Source organism: Mercurialis annua, linkage group LG4 (genome assembly GCF_937616625.2).
Source record: "Mercurialis annua linkage group LG4, ddMerAnnu1.2, whole genome shotgun sequence".
In the NCBI taxonomy this organism is placed as follows: Eukaryota; Viridiplantae; Streptophyta; class Magnoliopsida; order Malpighiales; family Euphorbiaceae; genus Mercurialis; species Mercurialis annua.
The window spans coordinates 36,412,757-36,429,963 of record NC_065573.1 but is presented as its reverse complement, the minus strand read 5'-3'; the positions used below and the strand labels follow the sequence as shown (position 1 = coordinate 36,429,963).

Below are 17,207 nucleotides of genomic sequence, written 5' to 3'. Positions count from 1 at the left end.
AAGTTTGGGGCGGATTGCAGTATTTCCCACCTGTTTTTTGCTGACGATAGTCTTTTGTTCTCGAAGGCTAATGTTCAGGAATGCAAAGTGATTAAAGAGTTACTCCAAGTATATGGGAAGGCTTCGGGCCAGGTGATTAATTTAGAGAAATCTGCTTTGTCTTTTGGTCGTGGGACTAGTACTGAAGTCAGAGAGGAGATCAAGCTTCTTTTCAATATGCCAGAAGTAAAATGCCACGAAAAATATCTGGGTCTTCCTTCGTCAGTAGGAAGATGCAAGGGCAATAGTTTCAAATCTATCAAAGACAGAATATTACAGAAACTCAGAGGTTGGAAAAGTACTCTTTTCTCTGGAGGAGGTAAGGAAGTTCTCCTTAAAGCAGTTGTTCAATCTATACCCACTTATTTTATGAACTGTTTTAAGTTTCCTAAAAGCCTTATAGGGGAAATTGAAAAGTTGTGTAATAGGTTTTGGTGGGGGAGTAGTGATAATAACAACAAGATCCACTGGGCGAAATGGAAATGGTTATGTGTCTCTAAGTGCAAGGGAGGGTTAGGCTTTAGGGACTTAGAGTGTTTCAACCAAAGCTTGCTTGCGAAGCAAGGGTGGAGAGTTCTTTCTCAACCCAACAGTTTGGTGGCAAGGATGTTCAAGTACAGGTACTTCATCAACAGCTCTTTTATGGAAGCTCAATGTCCTCGGACTGCTTCCTTTACGTGGAAGAGTATTTTTTGGGGAAGGGAGCTGTTGAAAGAAGGGCTGAGGTGGAGGATTGGTACTGGAGAGAGGGTGAGAATCTATGAGGATAAATGGTTGCCTTCTGAGAATTCTTTCAAAGTCCATAGCAGACAAGTGTTTGATGCTGCTGTTACCGTTAATTCTCTTATAAATGTGCAGGGCAGCTGGAATATTGGCCTAATCAACGCATCCTTTTCTTCATCAGAGGCTGCGAGCATCTTGAGCATCCCTCTGGCCCGTACTCGTCAAGAAGATGTTCTGAGATGGCACTACGATGCGAAGGGGGTCTACACGGTGAGGAGTGGTTACCACCTTGCGATGAACAATAAAAATGAGGCTTCGCAGTCGGATCTATCAGATTCATTGAGATGGTGGAAGTACTTTTGGAAGGTAGCGATCCCAACGAAGATCAAGATTTTTCTCTGGAAGGGTTTTCACAATTGGACCCCAGCCAGACTAAATCTTCAGAGAAGAGGTATGTGTTTAGATATTTCCTGCCCGTCATGTGGTCGTGATGTTGAGTCTATGGTTCATGTGATGTGGTTTTGTAAGGAAGCCCAAGTAGTTTGGAAAGAATGGAGTGCTTCTTGGGTGTTGAAACCTGAAACTAATTGGCAAATGCAGGACTTGCTGGTTCATGCGTATACTGAGCTGAACAAAGAGGATTTTGCTATTTTTGGGACTCTGTTGTGGTTAATATGGCATAATAGAAATGTTAGACTATTTGGCGGAGAGGAGAAACCTAAGGGGAAGTTAGTTCAATGGGCAGTGTCTTACATCGATGAGTTCAAAGATGCTAATGTTAATCCGATTGACGCAAACAGGGGTGTTGGTAGAGTTCAGACTTTGGAATCGGACAAAAGATGGGTACCACCACGAAGAGGAGTATTTGCTGTGAATGTAGATGCAGGTTTCGCAGGTAGTCAGTTCACTACTGGTGTGGTTATTAGAGATTGGCGCGGAGAGGTTATCGCAGCAGAATGCAGGAGGTATGAGGGTAGAATGCAGGTGTGCACAGGAGAAGCTCTTGCTATTAGAGATGGCATTACTTTAGCTACCGAAACAAATCTTACTCCTTTTGTTATCAATTCCGATTCAAAAGTCGTAGTGGATAGTTTCAACAACAACAGTTGGCTTGGTAATGACGTTGGTCTTATTGTTCAAGACTGTTTCGAGGTTCTTAATGATAGTAGCTGTGTTGGCTTCGTTTTTGCTCCTAGACAAAGCAATGTAGTTGCTCATATGCTTGCTAAGAAAGCTCATGTTGAGAGTAGTAACTGGTCCAGATGGATGGGAAATGTCCCACCAGACATTATTCGCTATGTAATGGCTGATCAATCAGCTTTGATTTAATATTATTTAGCATTTTCCTCAAAAAAAAAGAGAATAAAATTGAAACTAAAAGATGTGAATTTGGGTGAACTCGGTGATTTTACAACGTTAATGTGTAAACGAAAAAAGATTAAAAAATTGAGGTTTTTTCAGAATATAAACCTTTTAATTATAGCAATTTATTTAAATTATAGTAGAAAAAAGTTCATATATCTTTCATATTACTTTATGTTATTCCAATTTATTTTTTTATCATAAAAAAAGTTCAAACATAAACTTTCTTTCATTCAAGTTTAAACAAATTGTTAAAATTCAAAATTGAAAATTAAAAAAATTGTTGAAAAATAAATTTTAAAAAAATTAAATTATAGACGATATTTTTTTGAAATGTTGGAGTATTTTTTTTAAATTTTAAAGCCTTGAATTTACTAGACAAAAAGTGAAATAGTTTTCTTGGAATGAAATCATATAGCTTGATATGGAACAGCTTTTTGGGTTCACTTATTTTAAGATTTGTTTGTATTATATAACTCACAGATAACTGGTCATTCAGCAGCTTTAAACTCGTTCAAAAGGGCGAAAATAAATAGATTAAAATTCTTTTTTAACTATTCATGACCTTGTAGGGAATTCAATAACTTTTCTTTTTGGTTTTCTCTTCTTTTTTAAACATTGGTATTGCTTTGGCCAAACTAATTTAGAGTTCTCTGTATTTTACACTTTTTTTCATAGATCCTTATACTTCATTTTTGTATTATCTGATCCCTCTATTTATCTATTTTTTATTTTCAGGTCCTTTTCAATTTTTTTCAGTCCTTTTATGTGATTAGAGGAAAAAAAGATTGTAAGTAGAGGGACTGGGATAAAAAAAATTATAAGTACATGGACTGAAAAAAAACCTGAAAATCGAAAATAAGTAAGTAAGAAGGATCAAATAATACAAAAATGAAGTATAAGGACCTACGGAAAAAAAATATAAAATACAGGGACCTCTACATGGGCTGAGCCTATTGCTTTCCATTTATAGTAATAATAAAAGAAATTAATTTCATTAACAAAATATAAGAAGAAGTTATTATTCCACGAAATGGTGGTACCACGTCATTTTTCACAGTAAGTTAATAAATTTTTTGTGATATTGAAAATATTATAGGCGATCCTTCCTTTTCAATTATTAAAAAAATATTAAAAAAATTAACCAATATACTATTTATTTTTAAATATTTTAATATGATAAATATTTTATTGATTTATTGTATAAATGATGTGGAACTACTACTGCATTAAATAATTATTTTTATAAAAGTTTCAAACCTAAGAGCATCCACAATGCAATGCTAAATTGACATGCTAATGCTATAATTTAAAATTAAGACATAAAATTCAATTTCAATGCAATGTTATACTCCATGCTAAATTTAGCATATGCTTTATTGCATGTTAAATTTAGCACTCAATATAGCATATGCTAAAATTGAACAACCAATTAATTTTCTTTTTAAATATGATTCTACTATATTTTTTTGCATTTTTTTTATTTTTATTTTAAATTTTATGCTCTCTTTTTATTTTTACGATCTCGATTGATTAAATTTTTTAATTATACACCGCAGGCAACATATTAAAATATTATTGATTCACATAACAATTTTATTTTAAATAGCTCATTATTATATCAAATAAAAAATAATTATTATTTGTTCCAAGCCGAAAGACATCACTTCTGTACGTAATCGTAGTATATTATAAAAAATTATAAAACATATGATTGAATTTTTATAATATAATAAAAATAATAATAAACAATTATCATAGTAAGCAATTATAGCACTTATTTTTAAGATTTTGCATTGGAGATAAAATTAAAAAATTATGCTAAATTTAACATTTTGTCATTTTCTCATACTAAATTTAGCATAAAAAATAGCACTCCATTGTGGATGCTCTAACCATATAAATTGAGTTAGATAGTACAACAGACCAGAGTTCTTTGACACCTAACGTAAACATCACAATTTAAATCAGAAAACAAATCTGGTTAAGTGAAGAAAAATTACTTTTTTGAGAATCTAAAAACGTCAAACAAAATAGAATAGAGGAAACAATATCTTTTCGACCATTGTTATAAGAATGTAAGTCGTATATTTAATTTAAAATTTGAATTTTTTATGTTATCTATGCGAAATATTAGGTAGTGTTTCAACGAAATTTACAGTTTTTTACTGGAAAACAATAACTATTTTTCTTTCACAAATTAATAGATAAATTGTTACATATATCCTCATTAATTATATATATAATAAAGATATACTAAAAAATAAAAAAATTACTACTCCCTCCATCTCATTTTAAAAGTTCACTTTATTCTATAAAAAAATGAAGAATATATTTGTTGGTTTTTTTTCTCTATTTTACTCTTATTAATGGCAGTGAAATTTTCCATTAAATTTAACATGACTAGAAAAAAGTCTAAAAAAAACTTAAGATAAAATTATTTTAAAAACCCTTTAAAATGAGATATTCTAAAATAAAAAGTGAACTTATAAAATAGGATAAAGAGAATATTATATTAAATAAGGATAATATGATTTTATAAATAAATAGATACAATTTACATAGATAAATTTAATTTTTTATTCTCTCCGTCTCAAAATGATAAGTCATTTGGACAAACACATGAATTGAAAAATAAATATAATCTATCAAATTTAGTTTTTTTTATCTAATTTTCTAATTTAATTATTTTTTAAATGTATAAATAGCATATTATTGACTAGTTTTTTTACTGATACATTTTATATTACAATCTAGAGAAATTTAGGCATTTGAAAATATTCATACAATTTATTAAGAACAAATAAGATTTGTTATTTTTGAAGTATCGGTCAAACATACAAAATAGTCTATTATTTATGACGTAAAAAATAATTAAATTACCTATTAATTGTTTTTCTTTTTGTGATAATTAAAAAGAGAGTATTTACAAGAAAAATTGAGTCCATTATCTATTAAATTACCGTTAAGCGTTTATATTATTTGAGTTACTATATTTTATTGGTTCAATCTGTTAATTTTGATGAGAAGCACTCAACAGTACACCGTTATTGATGGCGAGGACATCCCATTGTGAATGCCTTAAGTATATAGTGATATTATTTGATCACGTGCAATGCGCTTTTGAAAGAAGAAATAGAAAAATAAAGAATTGAAAGATGAATTGTGTTAGGTAATGTTGCATTAGCTTGTTATTAGTAAAATAATTAGCCCATGCCTCCAAGCTAATGGGGATTGGGAAGTACTATTAGATTTAGTTTAAATTAATTACTTCTTTTATTGACTTGTTAATTCACTAATTTGATAAACAATGTTAAGACAAGTTGAACGATCCCATAAGCATTTCACAAGTTGAACAATCCCATAAGCATTTCACCGGTCTTTTATTATATATATATTTTTTTTTGCAAAAGGAGCTTCTATGTAAACTGTAAATAATCTTTTCTTGAAAGTTTTTTTTACAAGAGCGGCCTCACAAACAGCTCTTCTAACTCCTATCTTCTGTCATATATTGGTGGAATTCACTCACTATCAAATAAGATTAAACTGAATTTTTATACTCTCTCTGTCCCAAAATAACAATACACTTTATTCTTTTCACGTAATTTAAAAAACACAATTAATATTCTAATTTTTCACAAATTTATCTTTATTTTTTGAGAAAATCACATTTTTACCACATTAATTAATCAGTATTTCACAAATTACCACCTAACTCTCCTATTTTACATTACTACCAAAAACAATCAAAACTTTTCACCACCACCATCCCTATCATATGATGCCACGTGTAATAGATAGCTCATTACTGTTAGTGAGAATCTACCACGGGATCCGCGCCTTATTTGTTGTTGCATTCTCTTAAAACACGGGTTTCTTTCCTAGCTGATTCAAATAACACTTGATTTTTTCCTTTTTTAAAAGATATCAAATCAAAAACACATCACAAATACACAAAATATACCATCGTCTTCTTCCTCAAAAATAGCATCGTCTTCTTCCTCAAATCTTTTATCTCAAATATTGTATCATCATGGAATCTATTCCAGTGATGATACAACACAAAGGCAATTGGATTGAAGCAAATCAATATGCAGATTTTGAAGTTATTGGTGTCATGATTCCTCAAAATTCTACATATTTGGATCTTCTACATATAATAGCACAAGAAATACAAGTAAATTTGGAAAAACAGAATATTGAGATAAAATATCAAGTAAAGATTCAGTATCCACCACTCAAAATCAGTGATGATTCAAGCTTCAGATTTTACTTAGAAATCAAGAAAAAGGAAATCGACTTCACTATGTATCCTCTCTGCATAGTAGTTATCAGTGATACTAGCCAGATACAGACAATTCTTCCAGATGCAGCAGCAAGTATTTCAACAGCTATTTCAGAATCAAACAGAGACCAAGATACCATATCGATACACGATAGATACATGTTTGATACATTCGACGAAATAGGTCAGTATACAAAACTTCTTGCAATTGATACAATAGACTGTAACGATGATCAAAATCAAGAATCAGTATCAGATCCACTACAAGATATAGATCTGACAGTTGGAAAAACTTTCAAAGATAAAGCTACTCTTCAAGCATGCTTACGACTTCATGCAATCAATAATCACTACCAACAAAAGACAGTTAAATCATGCCAAAAGAACATTTTTGTAAAATGTATCGATGATACATGTCAATGGTATCTGAAAGCGTCAATTAATGTTCACACAAAACAGTTCATCATTCGTAAACAAGACATGAACCACACATGCCCGATAGAGACCAGATTCAGCAATCAAAAACAAGCATCAACATCACACATAGCGGCATCCATCAAAATGAAGTATCTCAATGTCAAAGCAACATACACACCAGTAGATATAAGGAATGATATGCAGACTTTACATGGAGTCAAGATCGGTTATATGATGGCTTGGAGATCAAGAGAATTGGCATTTGAAATGTTAAGAGGAAAGCCTTGTGAATCTTACAAATCGCTGCCTACTTTTTTATATATGCTTGGAACTAGAAACCCGGGATCTAGCATAGACATACAATTGAGAGATGACAGCACATTTTTATATGTATTTACAGCATTAAAAGCTTCAATTACAGGATGGCAGTATTGCAAACCAATAATTGTAGTTGATGCTACATTCTTGAAGGCAACATTTGGTGGCACACTTCTTGTTGCAACAGCTCAAGATGCAGCTGGAAAGCTGTTTCCTCTAGCATTTTCTGCTGTGGATTCAGAAAATGATGACTCATGGCATTATTTCTTCACTAAAATAAAACAGGCCTTTGGAACAAGAGAAGGTATCTGCATTGTATCAGATAGACATCTCAGCATAGAGTCAGCTATTAAAAGGATTTATCCTGAAGCTACTCATGGCGTATGCATGTTTCACCTTCTCAATAACCTCAAGACAAATTTCAAGAGAAATGCCAAGAAACTTAAAGAACCTTTCTTTGCAGCAGCAAGAGCATACACTGAGGTTGAATTTGACTACCACATGAAAGTGTTGGACAGCTTAGATGCTCGAGTAAGACCATTTCTTCAGCAAATCAAATATGAAAGGTGGTCAAGGGTACATTCTCTCAAAAACAGGTATAAAACTATGACATCTAATTTAGCTGAATCATTAAACGCATCAATATTACATGCAAGAGAACTGCCGATCACAGCCTTATTTATGCACCTACATGACCTCCAACAAGAGTACTCATACAAACACAGAAAAATTGCTATCGATACAGTCACAACACTTTCAACCATCCATGAAGATATACTTCTGCAAAATTACATTAATTCACTGAAACTACAGGTATGTAAAACTCATATTAGATAGTACATCACTATTTTATGTTGTATATATTATATATCTGCTTTTCTGTGAAGTTCATAAATTTCTGTCTTTTTTAATGTATCAAATATGTATATAAACGGTATCTTGCTATTGTTTTTATTATACTAGGTGAAACCATCTTCAGATGATATCATAACAGTTCTCGAGAATGGTAAAAAGTACACAGTCAACATGGTCGAGAGAACATGTACATGCAAAAAGTTTGATATCGATGAAATTCCTTGTAAACATGCCATAGCATTTCTAGCCGACAAGAAGATTGAACCTTATGCGTACTGCTCAAGATACTATACAAATGCAGCTATGTTAGCGACATATTCTGAAACTGTATATCCATTGGAGAAGGAAGAAGAATGGATTATTCCAGAACATATCAAGAACATGATTGTCAAACCACCCCAACATAGAACACGAACTGGAAGGCCTAAAAAGGGTAGGTACCAGTCAAAGTGGGGAAATCCGAAAAACGATCCAAATCAAGGGCAATGTGGAAAATGCGGACACGCTGGACATAATAGGAAGACATGCCGAAACAAGCCAAAAGATACCTAGATTATTCATTTCTTTCAGTGTTTTTTATTATAGTTTAAACTTCCAAGTATTATATACAATTCTGATACATTAAAGAGTGATGTATGTCAATTTCTAATTATTGCGTAGAACATACATATCTGATATTATATTAAATGTCAGATACATATATTATACAGGTTTGATACATATATGATACACAAAATAATACATACAGCATCACAAAAACAATTACATATGTATATCTGGTAACATGTTAAATTCAGATACATATATTATACCTGTAAGATACATAAATGATACATTCAACTTAAAAAAAAGTGCAAGTGTGAATAAAAAGGAATATTAAAGTAAAAGATTACTTCATTAATTCAAACAAAAAACATTGTTTACTTCATTAATTCAAACAAAAAACAGTGTTCAAACAAACCTAAAAAATAAAACACACAAAAAGCATAAAAAAACATTGTTCATTCAAAATAACAACTACAGTTTCAGTTTTCCAGCTCGAATCTTGTATCTTTTTGCTTTCACATTCCCATCCTTTTGGTCCTTGTCCTGATAACTCTCTGATTCACTGACAACATGAAACATATTCTTCCATTTTCCATACTTATAAAGACAAAAAGCCAAACGCTTTCGATGGGAATTCACATCAAATTCTTTTGTAAGCTCTTGCTCTCTCCCATGCACAATATATTCAGCAAAAGAGAATGCAAAAACTCCACAATCACTGCATAAAAAAAACACAAAATACATGTCAGATACAATATATATGTAAAATAAATAAAATTACAAAAACTATACTTACTTGAACTGTTGTTCTGGCAGGTCATATTTAACAATCAACTGAAAAGAATCTTCTAATCCTTGACTTGTATAGAACGGTGAACGCAAATCAGAAAAGGGATTATCTTTGAACACATCTAACTTGGAAAGAAATAAAGGAAGATAAGAGGCATAATTATTCCCAATCAGTCTAGTTGACGAAGCACTCAAAGTTGAACGCATGGAATTATAGATTGTGATCGTCCTGAGCTTAAAATCCAGTACTGCAAGGGCCCAATGATTATTTGAAGACACATGGAAAGGGATCAGCACAAATTCACACTCAGCCCATGGAGTATTCGCAATCATACGTTTGCCACGTATATACTGAGAAATTGGATGATCTTCATAAATCAGGTCTCGGTCTCCGGTATCCTTGAAAAGCCTCACAAAAGATTGAAAAGTTTGATCGAAATAATTGTCAGTTGTTGTGAACTTCATTTGTATGCTACTTTTATATTTTCCTTTCTTCCTCAGATAGTAAAATAAGATATCCATGTGCTGCATTAACAAAATGTATTGTAAGTGTACTAAAATTATCTTTAAGTAAAATACATGTATCAAATGTGTATCATATGTGTATCACAACTAAATAATAAACAACAATTACCCGTGTATTCAATGACTGTCCACCATACTCCAGAACGAAAAAGAAATCTTTCGCATCAATGACATCAACACCAAAATTGAAAGGAGGATTGATAGAATTTTCTGTTTCCTTAATAAATCTTCCTCTGCAAACAAAAGATATCAAAAACTATAAAATATCAATAAAAAAAGCTTAAATCTAAACAAAAAAGAGCTTACTCTTTGGCCTTGGGATATCTCAAATGTCCTTTACCAATCCAGTCATGATACTCCGGATATTCATCGCACATTAAAACATCTCCTAAATTATTGTCCAATGGACACAATTTAGGAACAACAAAAGTAGCATTCTCTATGCGGTATTCGTTGTTTCCAGAACTGAATTCAGCCAAGTATGGAGATTTCAATAAAATACTCGGCTTGATATTCCGTTTGTTATCCATAGGAGTAGTAAAATTCTTCTTCTCAGAAAATAGAACCTCATCAGCAACCATTTTCACATCAGCTTCACTTGCTCTCCCCATAGAAAACTAAAATTTAGAAAAAAACAATTATAACATAAATATACATAACTGATACATATTTGATACCATATTGATACACAACATACCTCGCCAGCAGCCATTTTCACATCAGCCATTTCCAAACCAACCTGACTTACATTCTCAACAGGGGCCTAAAAATTAAAATACAAATAAAAAATAAAAAATTAAGCATGAAAAAATTAATTTCAGGAAAGTAACAATTATAACATAAATATACTTAAATGATACATATTCAATACAGGATTGATACACAACATACCTCGCCAGCAGCTGTTTCTAAACCAACCTGATTTACATCCTCAACAGGGACCTAAAATAAAAAAAAATTAAAATATAGATATAAAATGAAATTAAGCATGAAGAAATTAAATTATACCTCAACATGCATCGATCTACCATCACCGCCATCATCATCTTTCTTATTACCACCACCAACACCACCATCATCATCTTTCTTATTACCACCACCAACACCACCACCAACACCACCATCATCATTTCTATCATTATCCTTCTCATCTTCTACATTTTTTTGCTCATCCTCTTTGTCCTCCTCAGCCTCATCTTCTTTCTCCTCAGACTCATCTTTTTTATTCTCAGCCTCATTTTTGTCCTTCTCAGCCTCATCTTCTTTCTCCTCAGCCTCATCTTTTTTATCCTCAGCCTCATCTTTGTCCTCTTCTTCATTTTTCTCATCCTCATCTTTGTTCTCTTCTTCATTTTTCTCATACTCATCATCACCGTCCTCGCCATTATCAGCATCATCTTTATATCCAGTTTGAAAAATGTAATCAGAAACCTGAAATACAGTTTAAATACACAAAATGATATACAGTTTGTATGATACATAAAATATACAGTTTTGATACACGCCATGATACATTAAAATATAAAATAAAGACCTCTTACCCCCATATTATCATCATCATTGGGAACTTCATTTACAGCAACAGACTTAGGAAACTATAAAAAATAGATAAATTAGCTTAAACAAAAACATTAAAGATATTCAAAAAACTATAATTAACAATAAAAGATACCTTAGGCATGCTTAAGCCAAAATGATCGCCAATCACCGTCATACAGTCATAAATGACTCTCACCTCCGTCTTCAAAGAAGAAAATTCAGATTGTATTTTCAGTTGACTTGATTCGATACCATTAAGTCGACTCTTCAACAGATTAAATGTTTTTCTTCGTCTCGAAGACTCAACTTGTTTACATTTGAGGTAATCAGCAAGAATAGCGTCATCATCAGTTGAAAAATCCAAATCTTCAACTATTTTCTTCTTTCCAGTTTGGAAAAAACCAGATATATCAAGAGACATTTTTTCTTGAGCTGTAGGAACAATATTCTTCAGCATCAACTGACAAAAAGAAAACAAAAATACAGTTAAGATACATGAATTATACATAAATGATTCATAAAAGTAACAGAAATTAAATTTCTGTTAAAAAAACAGCATACCTGCTCACGCGTCTGATCAAAAAATGCCTCATTCAGATATTTGATTGTTAATTTGTCCTGACTCTTGAGCCATTTTAGCATTCGAGGAACTAACATTGGTTTAGTAACAGGAAAACATATCTTATTAGTAGCAAAAGGGCAGACTTCATAGAACCAGATTTGCAAAGCCAAAGGGAAACTGTTAAGCCTATAAAACTTGAGTCGTCTTCTTGTAGCAAACCTCTTCTTCATATCAGCAATGGTAGATCGAAAAACCATTATCCCCCAAGGATATGAGTTATAGTCCCCACTATCAACCATATCCATAAAAAAGCGACTTACATTTTGAAATTTAATCTCATTTGAGCACAAATAGCACTCAAACAAGTAAATTACGGCCAATTTAACCGCATCTTCATCCGACTTGAAAACCTTGTTCAGAAATATGACACCCAATCCATCTCGAGTAACTTCACTATTTGGGAAATAGGTATCAATCAACTGATTCTGTAATGGAGCATAAGAAACAGGATTGAAATCACCAACACAATTTAACCCCGTAATCACAGCAAATTCATCAATACTAAACCGCAGTTTATGTCCAGAAACTTTAAACCACAATTCCCTATTATTTGGATGCTTCACTTCTCGCAGCAACAAAGAATGTATAAGCTGAGGCTGATTACACAACGGCGACAAGTCTAAAAAATGACCAAGAAATGTCTTCTTGAAAAGTTCCAGCTGAGTATCAGAAAGAGTTTTCTTGATGTCCTCAATATATTTGAAATTTAAAGGCATAGTCACTCTACAAGTGTAACGATCTTCCGCATCTAACAAGTAGTCCCAGTTCTACAAATATACACAAATGATACACAAAAAATACATAATTAGTAAATCTAAAATACAATATTTGTATACAAAATAATTTTACATGAAAAAAAACATATAAGATGCATATATAACATTTACAAAAACACAGATCTTAGAGCCTACTAATGTAAACTTAAAATGAAAAACACAAATCTTAGAGTCTAAAAAAACACAGATCTAAGATACATATAATATACATAAATGATACAAGGATTAATAAACTTATTTTATAAACTAATCTTAAAATGGAACATGACATTACATATCAAAATACATCTCTTATATATGAAAAATACAGATATAAAAAAAATTACCTGAACCAAACGAGTTGGTTCTTCAATATGCAAGGATTTCTGAACTTTCTGATGATCAGGTACAGCATCAAAAGCCAAACGCCTTTTTTTCAAACCAGTTTCATCCACCTTTTTTCCCTTTACTTTGACATTCTCAGAGGCAGAAGCAACACCACTTCCTTCAACATCTTTTTCAGCTTTTTTTACTAATTTCCGCTTCATTTTTACAGGAACAACAAAATCCTTCTTCTCTTTTGTAGGAGTTGATCTTGTAGAAACCATGTTGCTATTTATAGATAAAATGCAGTTAATAGCAAATGTGGAGCCTAAAACCTAAATGCACGTTACACACTACACTGATAATGGCTAAAAAATAGGAAGTAAAAAGAAAACTGTAAATGAAGAAGGATAAACGATTGAAATCATGAGAGATCGTGTGCGAGAGGGAAGAAGAAAAGAGAGGAATCAGCATAAGTTTGAAAAAACGGTAAAAAGAGCAATAAAGAAGAGAAGAAGTTGAAAATTAACAGAGCACGATACATGTGTGTTTTGCTAGACACGTGTAGGCTTGGGATGAAGGGAGGAAGGTGGTGCTGGCTGAAAACTATTAAAGGGAGCTGGTAATTTGTGAAATTAATGTGGTAAGAAAGAAAAACAATTAATTAACATTGTATTGTCCGAAAATAGAAGGCTTTTTCTTGGCTTTTCTGTTATTTTCTCTTATTTTTTCTATCATATCCTTATTAAATTTTATGAATATACGAATAACAATAAATGATACACTTTAAATAAGGATAATATGGAAAATAAACACTTTAAATTGTGATTTACAAAGAAAGTGAACTATTGTTTTGGGACAAAAAAAATAAGGAAAGTGGACTATTGTTTTGAGACGGAAGGAGTATTATTTTTTAATTAAAATGATTAGATACACTATGCTGGTGTATATTGTTCTGAATGACCCTGACACTTCAGTTCTACATCTACAATAAAATATCAAGGTGATACTAGTAATACTTTAATAGATGCCAATGATAAGTATTTTTTTATTTTTAAGTATTATCGTTGTTTCTTGCTATCGTATGTTTAATAAATTATCCATTATTTAGTTTTTTAATTTGTTAAACAAATATATAATTGGATGACTCGATTAGTAGCCGCTAAGTCCACTTTTGTTTTCTCTATTAAGAAGGCCGTTACTTAAAAAAACTTAGAGCAAGTGTATGAGTAAAATAAATTATTCTATTCTCTCTAATAAAAAATCATTTTTTTAATTTCTCATTTGATTAAAATTATTATTATTAAAAAAAAACTTTAGTTTTCATAATTTATAGTAAGTGTATGAGTAATATAATCTTATTTAATAAAATATTAATTAATTTATATTTTAATTTATAATATGAAGTTTATGATTCATTTTAATTAAAATTTAGGTTTGCAAATTGAACCAAATAATTAATAAATTATTTATGAATAAAGATAAATTTCAAATATAATCGTCAAAGCCATCTAGAAATTTTAAATGGACAAATATTTATAAATAAATATATTTCTTCAAAAAATTAATTTAGAAAAAACCACATGGAGTACTCATTTATTCACTTTTAAGTCATTTCATTATTTATTTTTTAGGACTTATTCGGTAAATTTGATCAAATATGAAAGGAATTTTTTTTAAAAAAAAAGTTAAAAAAATATTTTTAATTTTTTTTTTGTATCCTTGAAGAATGTTGTGTGGAGCAAGAAAAGTAGTGGAAGAGGTAAAATTGGAAGTAATAAAAATGGTCCTACAAGAGTGTCAGAGTAGCATAAGAAATCTGAAATTCTTGGTCACCAAACTGAACAAGAAGTTGAAAAAAAACACAAAATTCATGAAGTGTGATGTTTTTTGATCAGTTTATAAAAGAACAAAGGGTCAACGCGCCCCCTAAATTTATAACACGGAATCATCTAACCTAATTTATACTTGTTTGAGCAACTAACCTCAAAACTCTTCATTTTTGGGTCAAATAACCCATAATTATATTTTTAAAACGCGTAAAATACAAATCGAAGGTAAGGGATGCAAAAAAATAATTAGATACTTCCTTAATTGTTGCAATATAATTATTCTAAATTTATTTTTTGAAATAAAAATATAAATTATGGGGTTATTTGACCCAAAAATAAAGAGTTTCGGGATTAGTTGCTCAAACAAGTATAAATTGGGTTAAATGATCCCGTGTTACAAGTTCAGGGGGCGCGTTGACCCTTTGTTCGTTTATAAAATCTGTGGAGAACAATGGTGACATTTCAAAGCAAATCCCTGTTTTTTCTCTACTGGACTGTCTATCTACCTCTCAACAACAATTGCTGTCTTGTTTCCAACATTTTTTTGGGGCATATTGGTCCTATAAATACCCCAATGTTTCTAAGTCTGGAAACTACGTTCATGATACTGATTATTTCTATCCACAATCATAATTAATTGGTTTTATCTGACACTAAGCTATACCTCGACTTGTTAAATTATCGGAATAGTTCGGAGTTTGGATACGTTCGGTTAATATTACATATTTTGAATATTTTTTAATTTATGGTTTAGGGTAGGGATTAGGAGTTAGTTTGTTTTACTTGCTCATATTCAATGGGAGGGAGATGGTGCAAAATGAAATGGAAATGCAGATCAAGTATTGTTTCTTGAATCTATGCCTTTATGTTCACATAGTAGACTACAATATTAAACATCTAGCCATTTTGGGATACAAAACGACAATGTATTGAGATATATTTGGAAAGTATAATATGTGCATAGATTTGGTTGTTTCAATTTTTCAACTATGCAATTCAGATCTAAATGACAAACTCAATTTTCAAATAAAATGTTATGGGAACTTTTCCATTAAAATAGAATAATGCCCATACTTAGATTAGATCTTTAGTGAATCACATTGTGAAGTCAAATGTATAGTTTAATATTTTAATTCAATAATCAATTTTGTTTTGAAAAATAAAATTATATTGTTATTAGTTTTGTTATTATTATAACAAAAAGTAAAAGGATTTGAACAAACAATATTAAAGTAAATTGAGTATTGAGTGGCTTGATTATTGAACCCAAAATTAAGTCAATCAATCTATACTAAAATGAATCACTTAACAAAAATAAATAACAATCAATGCATACTAGCATATCTATTTATATGCCCTTAATCATGCTCTTAATTTTCTTTTTTTGCTCTCTCAATAAATGCAAATTTATGACTCATACAAATTTTCATGGCAAAGCACATAATTACATTGTTTTTTTAATTTTTTTTTTATTTGTCAAGATTGAATATATGCATTTTTAACTTTATAGAATGAATTTTTTTTCGTAAAGGACATACAATAAAGTGTACTCCACGCATCATCATATAACTGAAATAGCTCTTCTAATTGTTTTTTCTAAACTTTTTGGAATCAGTTTTTTAGTCTGCTAACACTTTTTTTTTTATGATGGAAGAACCTGATATCTACAAAATAAAAAATATAAAAATTTAATAGATGCAAATTATAATTGAGAGACCCAATTCAAAAAAATATATAATAATGCATGAATCCAACTATCACGTTTTGCCAATTTATTTCATCCAATTTTTACACATATCCGAATTTTTTTACGAGCGTATTTAATTTCAAAATAATTAATATAAGATACGATAATAAAAAATAGGAAAAAGGGTCATTTATACCCCTATGGTTTATCTCCAGGATCAATTAAATTCTCAACGTCCGGAAAGGTTCAAATATGCTCCTAACGTCTTAAAATGCTGACAACCAGGCCCCTAATTTTGACGTATAAATAAAACGTTAGGGGCCTGATTGTCCAAATCGGGGCCTGATTGTCCAAATCGGGGCCTGATTGTCCAAATCGGGGCCTGATTGTTCATTTTTTAAGACGTTAGGGGCATATTTTAACCTTTTTATACGTTGAGGGCTTACTTGATCCTAAAGTCAAACCTTAAGGGCATAAATGACCCTTTTTCCTAAAAAATATTATGTACACATTCAAATATAAAATTTTAATTTGAAAAAAAGAAATTGTTAATATTGTTTATATTTTCATTTTAAAAAAATTACTTAAT

At 30.9% G+C, this 17,207-nt stretch overlaps 2 protein-coding genes across 2 annotated transcripts; one reads left to right on the top strand and one right to left on the bottom strand.

Annotated features, from left to right (window-relative positions):
- The first annotated feature begins 6,157 nt into the window (after positions 1–6,157).
- Positions 6,158–8,551, top strand: LOC126678650 (uncharacterized). The gene is made up of 2 exons (XM_050373545.1): positions 6,158–7,957; positions 8,108–8,551. The coding sequence occupies exons 1-2, from the start codon at positions 6,158–6,160 to the stop codon at positions 8,549–8,551; spliced, it is 2,244 nt and encodes a 747-aa protein (XP_050229502.1).
- Positions 8,552–8,843: 292 nt separating this feature from the next.
- Positions 8,844–13,785, bottom strand: LOC126678648 (uncharacterized). Its single transcript, XM_050373544.2, has 11 exons — positions 13,123–13,785; positions 11,960–12,787; positions 11,532–11,858; positions 11,401–11,454; positions 10,868–11,290; positions 10,751–10,801; positions 10,557–10,622; positions 10,166–10,476; positions 9,969–10,092; positions 9,342–9,859; positions 8,844–9,263 (listed from the first exon to the last, which is right to left on the bottom strand). Exons 1-11 carry the CDS (start codon positions 13,381–13,383, stop codon positions 9,017–9,019), a joined length of 3,210 nt encoding a protein of 1,069 aa, XP_050229501.1. The 5' UTR covers positions 13,384–13,785; the 3' UTR covers positions 8,844–9,016.
- Positions 13,786–17,207: the final 3,422 nt, after the last annotated feature.